Genomic DNA, 19,255 nt, shown 5'->3' on the forward strand with positions numbered 1-19,255 from the left:
ACTGGAAAAGCGTTCTGCGTCATTCAGTCCTCACAGAACCCCTACAGAGTAGACAGTACTTATGATTCCCAATTCACACAGAACTTACCCAAGGTTGCACAGTCAGAAAGAGGCTGAGCAGATTCAAACCCAGAGCCCTTCCCTGAAACCCCAGTGTCTGCCTTGGACTTCGGTTTCCGCTTCTCTCATGAATCCAGAGTACTCTGTGTGCCCCCCACACATTCTCTTGAACAGTTAAAGCATACGTTCCCCAAAACGTGTCACCACTATGTGCCTAGAACTTACAGCAGCCCTTGGCACAAAGCAGGTGTCCAAACACATTTGGTCAATGAATGAATGTTGGCGACTCAGCCTTCCAAACTAGACTGGGACATCCTCAGACAAAACCCGTGTCCCCTTCATGCTATCCACAGGGGACAGCGTTGCCTGGAGGACTCCCTGTGGGCAGAGGAGTCTCAGTGTCCTGACCCTTGAAAGTAACCAGTCACGGAGTGAAGAGCTCAGATTGGGACAGCCCTTCCCCACTCGCTACCTCTCTCCTTCATTCCTTCTTCGATTCCTTCCTTCCAACCTGGACGAGTCCAGGTCCCCTGAAGGACATCTGGGCCTCACCCTGTTTGCCCTGACTCTGAAGTGACTCAGCTCTGCGGCAGCAAAGGGAAATACTGTCAGATCCTTTCTCCAAGTAGCTCCTTTGTTTTCAACCAAACTGAGGGGAATGTTTTTTTTCTATTTATACACAAAGCCCCATGTGGGTCAAAGTCAGGGCAAGAGATCTAAAAACCAAAACAATGACAGTAACAGCAACAAGGTAAGAGCACCAACCCACAGTCTGATCCACCTTGTGGTACCAGAGGAACCAAATCGAAGAAAATAGCTTCAGCCTCGATCAAAACTCACTTGGTCCCAAACAGCGTGGATTGCCGGAGTATTTAGAATTAATTTTATTCCCAAATGCTTTTGGGAGCTCAAAAATAACAGCTGCTCACTATAAAATGTTCAAACAATACAGAATGATTTAATAAAGAAAGCTTTAAAAACATCATTACTTTTACAGACCATCGTTACAGATAGCATGCAACACACATACCCTGTTTTAAATCATTGGGATCTTGCTCTAATACTGTTATGTAACCTGTTTCTCTCAAAACTATGCTGTGACCATCTTTCTATAACCATAAAAACAAAATTTTTTAAACTACATTCTTTTTTTAATATATTTTTATTGACTTTAGAGAGGAAGGGAGAGGGAGTGAGAAACAGAGACATCAATGATGAAAGAGAGTCACCGACTGGCTGCCTCCTGCACGCCCCCTCCTGGGGATCAAGCCCACAACCCAGGCATGTGCCCTTGACTGGAATTGAACCCGGGACCTTTCAGTCTGCAGGCTGACGCTCTATCCACTGAACCAAACCAGCCAGAGCACCATACATATAAATTAATAAAGATTTTGGTGACCAAACTGATTGTTATTCTAGTCCAGAGATCAACCAACTTCTTTCTGAGGAGTCAGAGAGTCAGTATGTTAGGCTTTGTAGGGCATATAACGTCTCTGTTGCATATTCTTTTTTATTTTTTTTATTTAACAACCCTTTAAGAGGATAAAAGTCATTTTTAGCTCAAGAACAGACTTCAGGCTGGATCTAGTCTCACTCAGAGATACTAAACCTCCCAAAGAAAGTTAGTTAATACATCCCCTGTTGAAAGACACACAGGCTGTTTCCTCTCTTTTTGTTATTATAGATAAGGCTGTGATACACATCGTCGTGCACCCAGCGATCTGATGGTCTCCTAGAGAAAGAAATCCTAGAATCTGAGCTAGAAGGAAACTTCACAGAGAGGGCATTCCCGCTACGGCCCTCCAGGCACATGGCTTTGCAGTTTCTACTTGAGTGTGTTGGAGACAGCAAAGCCCCCACCTGCAGGCACAACCCATCCCGCTGTTGGCACAACTCACAGGGTAGGCAAGTTCTTTCTTTTCTCTTTCTCTTTTTTTGGGGGGTGGGGGAAGGTGGGGGATAGGGGATGGAGCGGGACTAAAGACTGGCTCCTTCTTACCTGGCACTATTATTCCTGGTTCTGCCCATGGAATCCCAGAAACTAAACCTAACCCTCCTGCCTCCCACATGGTGGAAAGTGGAGATAGTAACAGTACACATCTCATCCAGCTTTGGGGAGACCTGAGTTAGCACAAGGAAGTGCTCGGTACCTGTCCGCTCTTACGGCCGGTTGGTCAGCGGCCTTCTCAGCGCGGTGTGGCCATTCTTGGAGCGCCCATCTTGGTTTGCCCTCATGTGCTCATTAATGAGATTATCTGAGTGAAGAAGACACCACTTCTTAGGTGAATGGAGGGCCCGAGACGACGCAGGGAAATCACGTCACGGGCACAGATGGTGCTCAGGCCTGGCTTCTCCCATCTCTCCAGGCAAGTAAATGAGGCCAAATCCCTTTTCTGTGGGATCTGCCGTTTCGATCCACATGGCCATAGGTCCCAGCCAGCGCAGATGGCTCCTGAGGACAGGTTCCCAGGTCTCTGCCCGTGGCTGGCTCCTCCACCCATTACCAGATGTGGTCTTCACGTATGGCCTACCGAACCGGCATCACTGCTGGCAGAACGTCAGCTGAAGCGGCACCCCTGTCACACAGGCCCCCCAAGTCACAACGTTTTCATCTCCTTCTACTTTTAAACCACTCCAGAAATTCCCCGTTGCCTGCACCTCCCCGTCAGGGGCCAGGCACTCAGCAGATACTGTCACCACCAAGGCTTCCATAACTGAAAGTGGCCCTGAGGCCGTCCAAGCCGCGGACAGCCAGGGAGGTGCTCGTGCAAAGAAGACCTAGCAAACGCATCATGGGCACAATCCAAGGGGGGGGACGCCGATGATGATGAAGACTCAGAGGACAGTGAAATGGACATGGCAGATGAGAGCATTGCTCTCTCTCCAGCTCAACCTAGTCGCAGGTCCAGAAACCTGAGCCCCCGGAAGAGAGTGACAATGATTCTGACTTTCTTGCCAAGGGACCCACGCAGATGAAAAACCTCAGATGTGTAGCCTCCTATGTGTTACTCCATGAAGCTTAAACCAGAGCAAACTCCAAAGATGATTTTTTTTTTTTTGCCTTATCTCCTTAAAGTGGGAAATGTGTGAGCTTAGTGATTCACATCCACAGGACAAAAACTTGAGGAAAAATAAGTTTCTATGTAAGTTTTGATTATTGTTGTCGTCATATACGTCCTGTAAGAGTCGGTGGGACAAACCTGGGGCTGGCACTGCGCACAAGGACTCGTTTTAGGAATCAGTGTCAGACTAGTAGTCACTTGTACAATTTAGAGGCTTTTAATTCTAGCTTTTATTTCATTTTATTTAGTCTTATTTTTTTTTCTTCTGCATGCTCACAATACCAAGCTTTAAATGTATTTTATTAAAATTTTCTGAATGAAAGTTAGCTAAGTCAGATGAAAACCAACTTTCTTTGAAAATCAGGCAACAGAAGATCCTCTGGGTTATAAATACCCCATTTTCTCTCAGAAGGCCAGCATTCCTTCTGAGGAAAAGGTGACTTAAAAAATAAACCGAAGCCAAAACCGGTTTGGCTCAGTGGATAGAGCGTCGGCTTGCGGACTGAAGGGTCCCGGGTTCGATTCCGGTCAAGGGCATGTACCTGGGTTGCGGGCACATCCCCAGTGGGAGATGTGCAAGAGGCAGCTGATCGATGTTTCTCTCTCATCAATGTTTCTAACTCTCTATCTCTCTCCCTTCCTCTCTGTAAAAACTCAATAAAATATATTTTTAAAAAAAATAAAAAAAATAAACCGAAATTGAAATAGGTAGAGTAACACTAGAATTTCCCTATTGTGAAAAAAAAAAGTGGCAGATAGGTGGCATTGTTTGTTTGTTTGTTTTTTGGGAAGCACAGAACAATTTTCATTGTTTTTCAGTTATAAAGTCAGAAGACCTCTCAAGTTACTTCTCTTTTTTTTTTTTAAATATATTTTATTGATTTTTTACAATAAAGGAGAGGGATAGAGAGTTAGAAACATCGATGAAGGGGAGTTTTGGGGGGAAAAAAGAGGAACAAATGTAATAATCTGAACAATAAAGATTTAATTTTTTAAAAAAAGAAAAGAAACATCGATGAGAGAGAAACATCGATCTGCTGCCTCCTGCACACCTCCTACCAGGGATGTGCCCGCAACTAAGGAGCATGCCCTTGACCAGAATCAAACCTGGGACCTTTCAGTCCACAGGCTGATGCTCTATCCACTGAGCCAAACCGGTCAGGGCTGAAGTTACTTCTCTTAATAAATGTTTTTAATACCATATTTTTATATTATTATAATAAATTTTACTTGAAAAAAAAAGAAAGAAAGAAAGTGGCTCTGAAAGAGACAAGTCCACATCCCAACCCCCAGTAGCTGTGACGGGGGCGTATTTGAAAAAAGGGTCTTCTCCGATGTGATTAAGTTAAGGCTCTCCAGAGGAGCCCATCCTGGATTATCTGGGTGGGCCCTACCTCCAGTGACCAGTGTGCTTGTAAGAGACACACAGGGAGAAGAGGAGACGGCCATGTGAGGATGATGCAGAAATCAGAGTGATGCAACCACAAGCCAAGCGATGCCTGGAGCCACCAGAAACGGGAAGGGGTGGGGAAGGATTCCCCCAGGAGCCTTCCAAGGAAGTACAGCCCTGCAGACATTATTTTTTATTGGCTTCCAGAACTGTGGGAGAATACATTTCTGTTCTTCTAACCCAGCGGTTCTCAACCTGTGGGTCGCCACCCCTTTGGCAGTCGAACGACCCTTTCACAGGGGTCGCCTAAGACCATCCTGCAAATCAGATATTTACATTACGATTCATAACAGTAGCCACATTACAGTTATGAAGTAGCAACCAAAATAGTTTTATGGTTGGGTCACAACATGAGGAACTGTATTTAAAGGGCCAGAAGGTTGAGAACCACTGTAACCCATCAAGTTTGTGGTAATGTATTACGGCAGCCCGTAAATAGTAAAGGTGCAAACCAGGGAGAAGCACAGACTTTGTCACTGGACACAATATATTTAAGCCCCAGCTCTGCCTCTAACTAACAGTCTGACCTCGGGCAATTATAACATCTCCAAGCCTCAGTTTGCTCATCTGTGAACTGGGTATATCGATCCTACCACATGAGGGTGTGTGGTGAGTACCGCGTGAGTTCATGCCTATGATGTCCCTAGCACACGGCCAGGCACATTCTTATAACAGTAACTTCTCTTCTTGTCCAGATGAAAATAGGTCTAGAGTGATACCTACGGAGCTGCTCTGGGGTGTCTCAGGAGCCTGACTTCAGTGCTGGCCCTTGGTAACCCGCCACCGCTGGTGGGACACGGAGCCCTGTGCTGCAACTTCAGCACTAGAAGAGACTCTGATCTGCAATCATTCATTAAAAACTCCTCTCCCGCTTTAAAGATGGGGAAACTGAGGCCTGGAGAGGGAAAGATGTAAGGCACAAGGTTAGACGTTCTCTAACTTAGAGTACTGGCTCTCCTGACTTCTGGAAGGCCACGTTCTATTCCTCCAAGCTGCATCCCCAGGATGAGTCCCAGGTGAGGGTTCAGGACAGCTGAGGCCAGAGGGAAGGGAGCTCCTGTCCAAGGCTCCAGAATTCCTGAAGCGGCTCTGGGCTCTTAGTAGATGCCTGTGTTCTAGGTCCGTGTCCAATGATTAACCAAGGTAACGTAGGTCCATGGATAGAACCGTCCCCATCATCGTCGTCATCTTCACCACCATCGCCATCACAGCAGCTACACAGACTCAGTGCTTACACGGCGGTCCTGACAGTCTACAGAATTCTACCATGACATTTACATAGATGATCTCGTTTGATGACTCCAACCACCCTATGAAATTACTACTATTATCACCCTCACACACAGGAGGAGAGTGAGCCTAGGAAGTGTACTGGGTTGAATTGGTGTCCCCAAAATTCACGTCTACCTGGCACCTCAGAATGCAACCTTATTTGGAAATAGGGTCTTTGCAGACGAAATTCACTAAGATGAAGCCATACGAGATTAGGGTGGACCCAAATCCAATGACTGGTGAGTGTCCTTACAAAAGGAAACACAGAGACACAAGAGAGAAGGAACACAGCCATGTGAAAGCAGAGGCTAAAACTGGAATGATGCAGCTGTGAGCCCAAGGGAGGCCAAGGACTGCCCATGAGCACCAGAAGCTAGGAAGGAAGGCGTCTTCGCTAGACCCTTCAGAGGGAGCGTGGCTCTGCTTGGTTTCAGACCTCTAGCCTCCTGGACTGTTGCTTTAAACCACCCAGTTTATGGTCATTTGTTACGGCGACCCAAGGAAACTAATAGAGAGGGTTCACCATGTTGCCAGCCGTGGCCTAAAACACAGAAGCAATGTCTGTTAAAATTGCTCCACTCTCCAGCTCTCCCAACAAAAGGACTTTTTTTCATCAGGAATATAGAATGGTAGCACTGAAAGGAAAGATGGCTGGTGAGAGTATTCACCGAGCACTGACTAAATAAGTGCCACGTGTGTGTTCATTGTCCCATGGTATCTGCACCACCACCACAGGAGGTGAGCGGTAGCAACCCCATTTTACAGGTGAGGAATGTTGAGGCTCAGACACTCCTAACCTCTACCACACCTTCTTCTCCCTGAATGGCAAGTTCAATCCCTTTGTCTTACAAATGAGGAAACCAAGGCACAGCGACAGCAGCGATCACAAAGGCTCTGCCCATTGTGGGAACAGCTTAAATAAAGCAGCTGCCAGCAAGCAGGGGTCCAGCGGGGGCTCCCTCTGTTTGCAGACAAAGGGTGGTTGCTCTTCCGACTGGCAAAACGAGGCGGCTGGGCAGCAAGGGCTGCAAGCGACAGCCCTGTCCACCATTTGAGGAGTGGCGAGTGGCCAGAAATTAATTAGCTGTCTCCGTTTTGGCAGAGCCTGAGGAAGGAAGGTGGTTCATTATAATGAGACCCAGTGTGTCACAGAAGCTTAAGGGCTGGAATATGGAAACACAGGGCCACTGAGTTGAACATGAGCAGGGAGGCCAGCCAGGTCAGCAACAAACAGGGCAGACTCCTTGTACCGATCAGTTCAAGAACCACAATATGCTCGTGGAAGCCACAGAGGCTTACGGATGGCTGGATCACAGGATGGAGCAGTCGGACACAACAGAGTTCCTCAAGTGTGGCTGGTCAACCCATGGGTCTCTGGAAAGAGGACAGATCCCTCCTACAAACACCTACTGACCAAACACCTGAGTATCCAGCTTTGAACAAAGGATTCTACCCCCCACACACACACCCACACACACACCCCACCACCACCACACATCTGCTCATTTGGGGGGTAGAGACAGAGATGAGCAATCATGTGTTTGAAAATGTGTGTGGTCCCCGCTGTAATGGGACCCACGGAGGGCACTGTGGGAACACAGAGGAGGGGGGTCAGAGAAGGCCCCTGGAGGAAAGATCTCCTGGGCTGAGAAGGGGTTATTCAAGAGAGGACTGAGACCCGAGGTCCCTGCACATTTTACTTCCCTCTTGTCTGGTAGTTGGAGGATTTTTATTATAGAACCCAACTCAAGAGAGGGAATCTCATGCACAAAGTGTCAACTAGATATTTAAGAAATGCTTAGTGATGGCTCCTTAGGGCCAGGGATCGAGCTAGGAAACAAGACAGAAGATGAATGGGACACAGTCCCTGCCCTCCAGGAGCAGCCAGTGTAAAAGGGAAGGCAAACACGGGAACAATTACACTGCAATTAGAAAACACGATTTCAGCCCAGCCAGTGCGGCTCAGTGGTTGAGCCTCAACCTATGAGCCAGGCGGGTTTCGGTTCGATCCCTGGTCAGGCCACATGTCTGGATTATGGGTTCAATCCCCAATGGGGGGCGTGCACGAGACAGCTGATCAATGATTCTCTCTCATCATTGATGTTTCTATCTCTCTCTCTCCCTGTCCCTTCCTCTCTGAAATCAATAAAAAAATTTTTTTTTTTAAAAGAAAACACTATTTCATGACCATCTATTTTTGTGTGCGTCGTCCCTCTTTCTATGTGACAGGCTCTGGACAATCAAGTATTTTTCTATCATCCCCATTTCACAGATGAGAAAACAGACTCAGTGTGGTGAACAGCCAGCAAGAAGCAGACCTGGATTTGAATCCCAACCTCTCCACCTCTAAGGATGTGGCTCCCTCTCCAGCAGCTGCCAGACGACACTTAGGGTTCTTTGGGGCCTGTCAGGCATTGTCACCGGCACTCAGGCTGGACTGACCTGGGCAGGAACCCACTTCTCATGCTCCCAGAACTACTACTTCTAGCTACTCCTTGGCTCTCCCTTAGCCCAGGAAATTCTAAGTGTGGAAAGAAATGCAAGAAGAGGGGACAAGGGATTAGGAAAAGCAGGTTCCAACTCTGGCTTGGCCACTAACTCAAAAGACACAGAACATGTCCCAGGCCCCAGCTTCCTCATTTGTAAATCAGACGGGCTGCACTTGACATACGAGGTGGCAGAAACCAGGGCAGTGGTTAAGAGTGTGGGCTCTAAGATCAGAACTTTGAGTCACTGTCACTTCTCTGAGACTCACCTTTCCTCATCTATAATATGGGCATAAGTATTAAATGGGAAACTATATACACATCTCTAAGCAGAGCACCTGGCACAACATAAGTGTTCAATAAAGAGAATGATCAGCCCTAACCGGTTTGGCTCAGTGGATAGAGCGTCGGCCTGCGAACTCAAGGGTCCCAGGTTCGATTCCCGTCAAGGGCATGTACCTTGGTTGTGGGCACATCCCCAATTGGGAGTGTGCAGGAGGCAGCTGATTGATGTTTCTTTCTCATTGATGTTTCTAACTCTCTATCTCTCTCCCTTCCTCTTTGTAAAAAATCAATAAAATATATTTTAAAAAAAGAGAGAGAGAATGATCATCCATGATTCAAAATTCTAGGCCTTGGTGAAAAGGTTACTTCTGCAGGGAGAAGAGCGAGGCTGCTTCTCCCTCTCTCTGTGTGATGTTTATTGAATGGGGATTTTGGGCCGTGAAGGACTTCGAAGTTTGAGTTCTTTCCACTTATCGAGAATGACTCAGAAAGCTACAAAAGAAAGACATGATTCTTTCTGCTCACACCCACCCAGGCCAGAGACAAAGCGGCTGATTTTCGCAGCTGCACGGGGAGCTAAAAATCAACAGAGCACAACCCAGATGCCCCATCCCACCCCATATCTCCCAGCTGATAATGGGGCCTAAATTGCTCATTTAAGCCAGGCTTTCTGCTCTACTCGCCCCGCGATTATCCCTCTTCCTGGGCATGTTATGATGTGCTGGGTAGCCAATTGGATTTAGAGGTCCCAGGACTCTGAGCTTAATGAAATCATGCCTTGCACAGCCCCCCTTCCTCTCAAAATCCAGGCATCATCTGCCAGGAAGGGGAGAGGGGGAATCTGAGATCACATCTGAGAAGCATTCTTCAAATCTCAGCCATGGTGAGAGGAGCCTGGAATTGTTTGTCTTATGTTTTCTCCACCCAAATCTGCAGTGCCAAACCTGCACCAGTGCTTATGCGGTGTCCTCTTGCACACCGCCCGTGACGGGGCGCTCCCTACATTACACAGCTCTTGGAGAGCTTTGACAATTGCAAAATTTCTTATAGAAATCATATGAAATGTGCACAAACATAAGTGTTCCAGAATGTTCACAGGTGCATTATTTTGATTTGCATAATATTAGAAATAATGTAAATCCCCCCCCACATAGAATACATTCATATAATGCAGCCATAAAAATAATCATGTTTTCAGAGAGTGTTTGATACCATGAGTACATGCGCATGAGATAATGTTAAGTGAAAAGGCAGTTTACAAAATAGTTTATATAATGTGCTCATTATTTCAATAAAGTGTGATCGTCATGTCATTAAAACAGAGAGAGAGAGAGAGAGAGAGGAAAGAAATACACCAAAATGGCAAAGCTTTTCTCTGAAATAACCACTGTGTTACATTTATAGTAAAAGAATATTTCTAATATTGAACTGATCAAGTTTCCCTGTAGTATCCACCCAATAAGTCTGGTTCCTATGGGGCTTGATAAATATCGATCAAATGAATGAGAAGCAAGTCTCACTCCTCTTCTAAGTAGACATAATAATAGAAAATGTTTGCTGAATACTTACTAAATGCCTGGTTCTGTGCTGCAGTCCCTCACGTCATGCCTCATGAACTTCTCCTAACCGCCCCCCCAATGGATCTATTGCTACTCCCATTTCACAAATGAGAAAACTGAGGCTCCGAGAGGTCGTGTACATGTGGCCCCAGCTCACTCTCTCAGTAAGTGGCACAGCTGGGACGTGATCCCAGGTCAGTCTGGCTCCAATGTCCAGGCTCCCATCAGCTGTTACCCACACAGAGGCCTCAGAGGTGTACAATCTCCCCTGTTCCTCCCCCAGCTCTCGCCCCCATTCCTCTTGTGTCTCGTGGACAGCAGGAGCAGAGCTGAAGTGGAGAGGACTTGCCGTCAGAAAGACCTGGATTTGTACCATCTGGCTGTGAGGGGCACCTGCTCCCTCACCCACCCGTGAGAATGCCCAGTCCCCGCGACAGAGCTGTTGTGAGGCTTGGAGAGGCCTCTGGCACATGGCAGGAGCTCGGGCGAGGCCCCTCGGTGCCCTCTGTGACTCCTGGGCTCAGTGGCTTGGGTCTGAGTCACACACACTCCTCAGGGAATGAACCCAGGGCCTGGGAAGTGTTGGCTCCGGGCAAGGCCAGAAGGCAGGGCAGGAGCACCAGCCTGGGCTGCTGCTCGCTCTCCCTGCTTGGCCTCACCACGAGTCACCTGGCAGCCTCCTGACTTCCTGTAGGTCTGACAGTGCTTCGGGGGACAACTGAGGCCAGGGTTTCAGGGGCCAGCCCAAGGTCACACAGCTCTCTCTTCCATCACCCAGAGCTGGCCTCTCTGGTTCCACACTGAGGCCCTCCCCGCCCAATCCACCTCACACCCACCCACACCGAACTCATCCTCCTGAACACCATTCTGGACAGACATTGCTCCGAAGTCCTCCCCCCACGGCCTGTGACCCAGAGCTCCTCGTTTCCCAGCACGGCCACCTTATCCTGTCCAGCCCCAGCTCCCACTGCCCAGGCTTGAAACTGGAGCCTCCGTTCGACCTCCAGCCCCTAGCACAGCCCTGCCAGCTGTCTCCTTCCTCAGTCCTGTCTCCCCGCCTCCCCATCCCCACCAGAATGACTCCCTGCAATTACCGGGGGCTGGTCCACGGAGTTCCTCTAACATGTGCGGGAACTGTGGAAGGCAGAGACGTAGTTGGTGGGTTCACCCCTGGCTCCAAAGCCTGGCTGAAGCTCAGCACACAGCAGGCACCCGACACGCATGGCCAGGAGGACACCTGCTGGCAAGGCCTTCCCTGCTTTTGTCCCTACAGCCTCTCCCACGTCAGAGCCTCCCAGCCCTGCCCTCGGCAGGAAATCCGCGGAACCCTTCTTTGCTCCTGCTGTTCCCTCTGCCTGGAATGCCCTACCCCACCTCCACCACCTCCTGAGCCCCAAAATCCCACAGCCCAGGGAAGCTGCGCTCCTCCCTGGAGTTGTAACTACCCAGGAGTCCTGAGGGACGTGGCTGTGTTAGAAGCCAGGGGCTGTGCTGAGGCTTCAGCGAAGGGTCTGGGCAGTGGGAGCTGAGCCGGACGGCTCTGGCAGGGGCCAGCATCAGCAAATGCTTGTTGAGTGAGTAAATGTGCAGACAATTCAGGAAGCCGGAGAGGGCCAAGGTGGAAAATGCAGACAATCTGGCCTCACAGCCACGAACTATGCGTGCCTGGAGCAGCTGCAGGGGTGCTGGTCAACCACAGCCAGCCGTGCTGAGGGCCTGCAAGGGGCCAGGTGCTGGGCTATGGCCTTTCGCATGCATGAGCTCACTAATCTTTCCAATAATCCACAACAGATCACCCTAATTTTACAAATGCAGAAAGGAGGCTCAGGGGAGTTAGGCTTTGCCCAGGATGTGGCTGAGCTGGAACGGAGGCTGGGCGCTACCTGAACTCCAGCTGTGACCTTTGCGCCGCATCGTGTCACCTCACGGGGATCTCTCCTGGCCAACCCAGGCCACAGGAGAGGGGAGGGGCACGAGAGGCAAGGAGCCCCCGAAATCAAGAGTTCCAACCCTGCAAAGTTGACACTTGAGCACTTATCCCAGCAATGCGTGGCACAGAGCAGACAGAGGGGACAGCCAGCCAGGCCCTGTTGCCATCTTCCCCAGCCACGTGGCCTGGCCCAACCTCCCCTCCCTGCTCTGTGCTACAGCCCCCTGGGGCGGGAGAGAAAACACCATGCTTTATCAACGTCATCATATCTTTAGGACAAAGGTGCCTATGAGGCAGGTACTGGGATCCACATTTTACAAATGAAGAAACAGAGGCAGAGTGGCCGTCCAACTTGCTAAAGATCTTAGGCGGTAGAGCCAGCATTTAATACAAGGAGACAGGGGCTGAGGGAGAGATCAAGGGGCAAAGGAGCACACGCCTAAAGCAGAGAATCGAGAGGGGCAGGGGTGGGGGTGGAAGAGACATCGCAGGGTGTAAATCTGCCAAAACCGGGATCAGGGAGAGGGGGTGGTAGGGAGACAGACTGTGGAACAGACAAGAAGCCAAGTGGGAAAGCACCAACTCTGTTCCGCTCCCTGGATTCTGGAGCAGGCAAACCAGGAAGGTCTGGGCCGTGTAGAGAGAAGAGAGGGAGCTAGAGGTAGGGGCTCCCTTAAGCTCTTCACACTCCACCCTGCCCAGAGGGAACTCTGAGATACCAGCCCTGCTCAAGCACTGACTCTGCCCAGAAACGGGTTGTCCAGCATCTGTTCCGAGGATCCACAGAGTCCCCCGCCCGCCGAACTCACACCACAGACTAGGGAGTGATGCTCTGCTTGGGGACCACATGTCCTGAAAAACCCTGTTCACACTTCTTGTCGTTCGGCCCATGTATCTTAGGCTGCTGCCCTGGGGGGGGAGGGGCAATGAAGGAGGATCCAAGTTAGTCTGTCCCCACCGAGTGGGAACTAGGGACAGGGTGGCTGCCTGGGGCTTGGCTTCTGCTGGCCAAGTCCCAAGAGCAGTGAGGAGAGGGGAGCTTGTCTGGGCCTCTTGTCTGTTCCACAGCCCGCTCTGTCTCCCTACCACAGGCTGTTCGCCAAACGTGTGATTCCCAGAGGCCCCTCTCTGCACCCAGCGGGATGCCTGGGCCTCTCGGGCATGCCCATGAGGTGGGGTGAGGCCCAGGAGGTGGGGGAGGGAGGAATGGAGAGTGATGTCGGATCCCAGTGCTCTGTTTTCCCAGCCCCTCATCTGTGTCAGTCTTCCCATCAGAGGCTCCTCCCTCAGCTTTTTAAATTTATATTTTTATTGATTTCAGAGAGAGGAAGGGAGAGGGAGAGAAACACTGATCGGCTGCCTCCTACACACCCCCTACTGGGGATGAGCCAGCAACCAGGGCATGTGCCCTGACTGGACTCTAACCAGGACCTCCTGGTTCATGGGCTGATGCTCAACCACTGAGCCACACCAGCCGGGCCTCCCTCAGCTCTTTACTTTGTTACCCCTCAGCCATCCTTCAGCATCTCAGAGGCCTTCTCTGAGTTCCCTGCCCAGGTGAGACCCTCCCCGGACCCCAAAGCCCCCACAGCTACAAACTTAAGCTTATTCAGCTCCCTGGATTCTGACCAATGACCCTCTATTTCTCCCACCAGACCCTAAGCTCCATAAGGGCAGGGGCCGGGTATTTGTTTCCTCACCATTTCCTCATCGGCATCTAGCACAGTGCCTCCATAGAATCCTCTTGAATTAATTAATTCTTTTCATTCCATCACACGGAGACCCGCCCTGTGCTCAAAGGGCTTGAAAGGCTCAGCTACAACACATGATCACACCTAATCCTCACAACCCGGGATGCAGTGTATTCCCACTTTACAGGCAAAGAAATGAGCTTCCGAGGTGACGTCACAAGCCCAAAGATACAGCCAGCATGTGGCTTTGAACTCAGGATTTGAACTTAGTTATGTCTGGCTTCGGAGCCCCAGCTCTGCCACTATGCCAGCTGGCTTTCCTGCCCCAAGGGGCCTCTGGATTTTCCCTTGCAAACCTCCCCCTGCACTCCAAAATGCCTAAGCTCAGAACTGACAAGCAGAATTCATTCATTCACTTACTCACTCACTCATTCATTCAACCAATCAACTGACTCACTTATTGGTTGTGCCAGGCCTTCCATGGAGAGTCAGAGAGAGCAGAGGCTTTTCTCTGTCCGGGGCGCCCCTCTCCTCACTGCTCTTGGGACTTTACCAGCAGAAGCCAAGCCCCAGGCAGCCACCCTGCCCCTCGTCTCCCACGCAGTGGGGGAAGACTAACCTGGATCCTCCTTCATTGCCCCTCCCCCAAGGACAGCAGCCTGAAATACATGGGCCGAGTAACATGCAGGATCACAGTCCATTAGGCCCCGTCACTCTGAGGCTTCTAGGCCAAGAGGAGGGACAGATTCTGCCCCCTCCTTCCATGCATTTCTTTGACTGTGGCCTATCCCAGGCAACTCTGGAAAAAGTTCTGGACGTGGAGTCACAAGACCAGGGTTCCAGCTCCGGGTCTAGGCTAGCTGTGGGCCCTTAGGAGAAAAAGTCGCCCTGCCTCTCTCTGAACCACCGATTCCTCATCTGTAGAATAGGGATGATGCTAAGGATTCCAATGCTTACCGGTCAGGGAGGAGGTGAGGATTAAGTCATTCAGACCCAGATATACAGTTATCACAGTTGGCCATGGTCATGCAAAGTGGGGACCTCTGGGGGCTAGCTACACTGCTGGCAAGATGCGTCTTTTAAAATATTTTCTTATTGACTTCAGAGAGAAAGGGAGAGGGAGAGAGAGGTAGAAACACTAATGATAAGAGAGAATCATTGATCGGCCACCTCCTTCATGTCCCCCAGTGGGGATCAAGCCCACAACCCCTGTGTCCTTGACCGGAATCAAACCCTGGACCCTTCAGTCCACAGGCTGACGCTCTATCCACTGAGCCAAACCAGCCAGGGCAGCAAGATGCATTTGATAATGTGATTGAAGGAAGATTGGTCGGGAGCACCCCTAGCAGGCTGAGCCTGAGGCCTCCCCTGAGTGGACCCTCAGAAGTGAGGCCTTCCCCTATCAGTGGTCGGCAAACTGCGGCTGGGCAAACCACGGCTCGCGAGCCACATGTGGCTCTTTGGCCCCTTCAGTGTGGCTCTTCCACAAAATACCGGCTCTTCCACAAAATACCGACTTCTGCGCATGGGCCACGAAGTTTCAATCTCACTATACATGCGCGCCCGCATGTGGTATTTTGTGGAAGAGCCACACTGAAAGGGCCAAAGTTTGCCAACCACGGCCTAGCTCAATGGTAGCGGGGTGCTGTGCTCATCAGCCCACCAGCCAGAGGCCCTGGAGAAGAGGCTGGAAGTGGGACTGAACACACTGACACAGCTTTCCTCAGACTCGAGCACCAAGGGCTCCCCAAGAGAGGGTGTACGCCAGGAACCTGGAACCCTCAGAGCAGGAGCCACTCTCAGGCCCACCTTAGGACAAGTGCCTCCCTCCCTCTCCCCTCCTTAATAGACACTAGAAGGATCTGGAAAACTCCCCTCTCCAGCTTCCATTTACTGGGCCCGGGCACCAGGCCAGCTGCATCGCATATGCTCTCTCATGGACACCTCACAAAACCCTGTTGAAGAAGGTCCTATTAGGACCTCATTCTATAGATGAAGAAAGTGAGGCTCAAAGACACGAGGTGACTCACCCAAGTCCCAAAGCCAGTTCATGACAGAGCTGGGACTGATACATACACAGGTTGGTCCAACACTATCTCAGAAGGCAAAGTGGAGAGAATCACTGACAGAAACACAAAGCAAAGATCAATGCTGCCGACGCTGGGGGAATTTGCCCACTGTAGCTGCTGATGAGTCCCTGAAAACACAGGAAATTCTGTGACGTCCACTCTTCCCGGGGGAGCAAAGATCCCCCAGAGCTCACGGATGCCAAAGCCCCCTCAACACCCACACACCACATCCAATACTGTACTCCAGTGCACTGAGCTCTGCCCTGCAGAAACCCCATACTTCCCAGTCGAGGAGACTGGGTCTCCATCCTTAGGACAGGGAAACTGAGGCAGGTGGGAGGTTTGGCAGGGGGAATGGTTGTTCCCGCTCTGTGGGCATCGGTGACTGGATTGATACCACAGTTCACACGTCCAACTTCTGAGTCCACAATCTCCCTCCGCCTTGCCTGGTGGCACCACAGCCCAGAGAGGTTTAGGGCTGTGCCCTCGATCAACCAGCACAAGGGCCCATTGTCAACTAACGGTAAATACCAAGGCATCTTTGTTGTTACAAGAATAGGAGTTTCCTTTCAATCCTTTTGCTCATGTCTGAACTAGTAGAGCTGGTTTGGGGGGCTGCTGCTGGGGCAAGACAATGATGTTTTAGACTTTATGAGAGGCTCATGGATACCAAGAAGGAGCCTTACTTCCTGATGTGAAAGCACAAACTCCGGCCCAAACACCCCGCTGCTGCCTTTGGCAGGAAAAGACTATTAGAAGAGAGGAGGGGAAGAGTAAACTGAATGAATAAATTAGAACTTGCTAAAAAAAATATTATATTGACAGGACAAATCAATGGAATATATTTTAAAAAGAGAGAGAGAAGAGGTGAAAATGGGAAGTGCATTTGTGAAATGGATCTGAGGCCTCTCAAAATCACATCCAGAGCTCCCGATCAGATGACCACGGGGGACAGGAGCAAAGGACTGACTGGCCTGGCCAGTGTGGCTCAGTGGTTGAGCATCGACCTATGAACCAGGAGATCATGGTTTGATTCCTGGACAGTGAAGGGCATGCAGGAGGCAGCCAATAAATGATTTTCATCACTGATGTTTCTCTCTCTCTCTTTCTCTCTCTCTCTCCCCTCCCTTCCTCTCTGAAATCAATAAAAATGTACTAAATAATAATAATAAAAAGAACAGACTGGCTGACCCACAGCTGTTGGCCACGGTCCCCAGGAACCATGGGCTCTCCACTGGCAAATGCACACACAGCTGCATAAACACAGTGTCCAGGGGCACTTTGGATGCCCCTGCCGCCGTTTCAAGGATTTGACGAGAAACAACACCTTGTCACGTTATCATACACAGAGAATCACAAATTGACAGTGTGGGGCAAGCACACACCAACACAGGGACCCAGCAGGTGATCACCAAATGTGGTGTGGTGAGTGCCCCACAGCACCTTGCAGACACACTCTCTTGTGTCTCCCCCCCTCCCCCCGCCCCCCCCCCCACACACACCTGCATAGAGACCCTATACACAGCCGTTTCCCCCAGAGTTCCCTGGCACTTCAAACACCTCTGCCCACCCCTACGGGGTTCAGAAGTCCAAACACACAGAGCATTTGTACTGTCACAAACACAGAATCACCCACTCACAAACTGGCAGACACACAGACTGTCGCCAAACTGTCCCCCAATGCCGGATGCAGAAGGAAATGCCAACAGATGATCCCGTGTCATTAGTTACACATACACACACACACACACACACACACACACACACACACACACACACACACACGGAGATGCAAACCCAGCGTCCTCTCCCAATGAAAGTGGTCTTGCCGCTGGGCCCCATGCGCCCCCTACAGAAAAGTACGGAGGAGGCCCGGGGAGTTCGGGGTCCCAGGTCAGGGTCCCGAGTCCGCGGTCCCTCCACACCCGGGCCCAGCCCCGCGGCGCCAGCCGGCAGCGGACTCACCGGACGATGCCGTACATGACGAGCACGTTGCCCAGCAGCCCCACGGCGCACACCGCGGAGTACAGCGCGGTGATGGCGATGGCCAGGGCGAGGGACGAGGCGCTGCGGACGCCGGGCGGCCCCGACGCATTGGTGCCCGCGCTGGGGAAGGCGCTGGGAAAGGCGTCCGAAGCGGTGGCGAGGAGCGGGGGCTGCAGCTCGGCGTCGGTGGAGGGGGCCGGCTCCATGGCGGCTGGGCGGCCGGCGCCGTGTGAGTCCCCACGGTGCGCCCTGGGCGCAGAGACCAGAGGCGTGGAGCGCGCCACGGGCGGAGGCCGAGGCCCCGACGCCGCCGGCTGCAGCGCCCTGGCCGCCCCGCTCCCTCCGCGCCTCCGCCGCCCGCCTCGCCGCCCGCACCCGCCCTGGCCCGGGAGCCCTCCCGCCTGTTCTCCGCGCCCGGAGCTCTCTTAACTGGGAGCCGCTGCGGGCTCCTCGGACGCGCCCGCCGCGCGCACCACGTGGCCCGGAGGCGGCCTCCCGTCTGCGCCCGCGACCGGGGGCGGGCGCTGCACCGCCGGCTTGGAGCTGGGCCGGACTCTCTCCCGCAGATGCTCCTTGGGCTCGGGTGTCCGCGACCCCAGCCGGGACACCCCCTCCCCATCCCCCCCCCCCCACACACACACACCTTGGCTGCTTTGGAGTCAGAAGGACCTGAAGGTGAATCTTGCCTCTCACCCTGCACTAAGGAACAGTGACCTTGAGCGAGTCACTTAACCTCTCAACTCCATTACCCTCCTCGGTAAAATGAGGATCATCACACCACTTGGCTCAGAGATTAATTAAGTCAAGAACTTAGCTCAGTGCGAGGCACACAGTAAGTGCTCCGTAAATAACCATTAGTATCCATGGTTTCTTGTACCCCATTCATTCACTCAGCAGACTTGGGCGGGGGTTGGTAAGAGCCAGGAACTACTGGGGATCCGCTAGTGCACGAAAGCTGGTGTGGCCCCTGCCTTCTGCGCCCTACCTTCAGTCCAGTGAAGGGGAGACACCAACCCTAAAATTGCACCGATGAAGATAGAGTTACAAATGGAGGAAAGTGAAGGTAAGTGAAGGTTTTCCTGCGGCAGCGCCTACAAAACACAGAGGTCAGGACAAAATGGCACTGAAGGTGAGATGTGAAGTTTGGGAGTAACTAACTTAGGGAACCACATGTCCACATGTGCAAAGGCACTGTGGTCAGAGGGCTCAGAGGAGGCCAGGAAGAAGACAAGATAAGGGAGCAGGTGTGGAGAGAATGGGATGAGGTGGGGGAAGGTCTCAAATGCCACTGGAAGGGGGGGGGGCATTTCTCATATTCCTTCCCTCCCCTGACCTGTCCAGGCCGAGAACCATCCTCCTTCTTGGGGCTCCTGTCCTTCCCAGAACATTCTCTCTACCAACCATC

At 51.4% G+C, this 19,255-nt stretch overlaps 1 protein-coding gene across 1 annotated transcript in view; it reads right to left on the minus strand.

The window, feature by feature from the left end:
* Window positions 1–18,248, minus strand: part of OPRD1 (opioid receptor delta 1) — a 32,655-nt gene extending 14,407 nt beyond the window's left edge. Inside the window, exon 1 of the mRNA XM_059690530.1 lies at window positions 17,830–18,248. Coding sequence (XP_059546513.1) covers window positions 17,830–18,056 — 227 coding nt within the window. The 5' untranslated portion in view covers window positions 18,057–18,248. The remainder of the gene's footprint in view (window positions 1–17,829) is intronic.
* Window positions 18,249–19,255: the final 1,007 nt, after the last annotated feature.

Source organism: Myotis daubentonii, chromosome 3, assembly GCF_963259705.1.
Source record: "Myotis daubentonii chromosome 3, mMyoDau2.1, whole genome shotgun sequence".
NCBI classification, from domain to species: Eukaryota; Metazoa; Chordata; class Mammalia; order Chiroptera; family Vespertilionidae; genus Myotis; species Myotis daubentonii.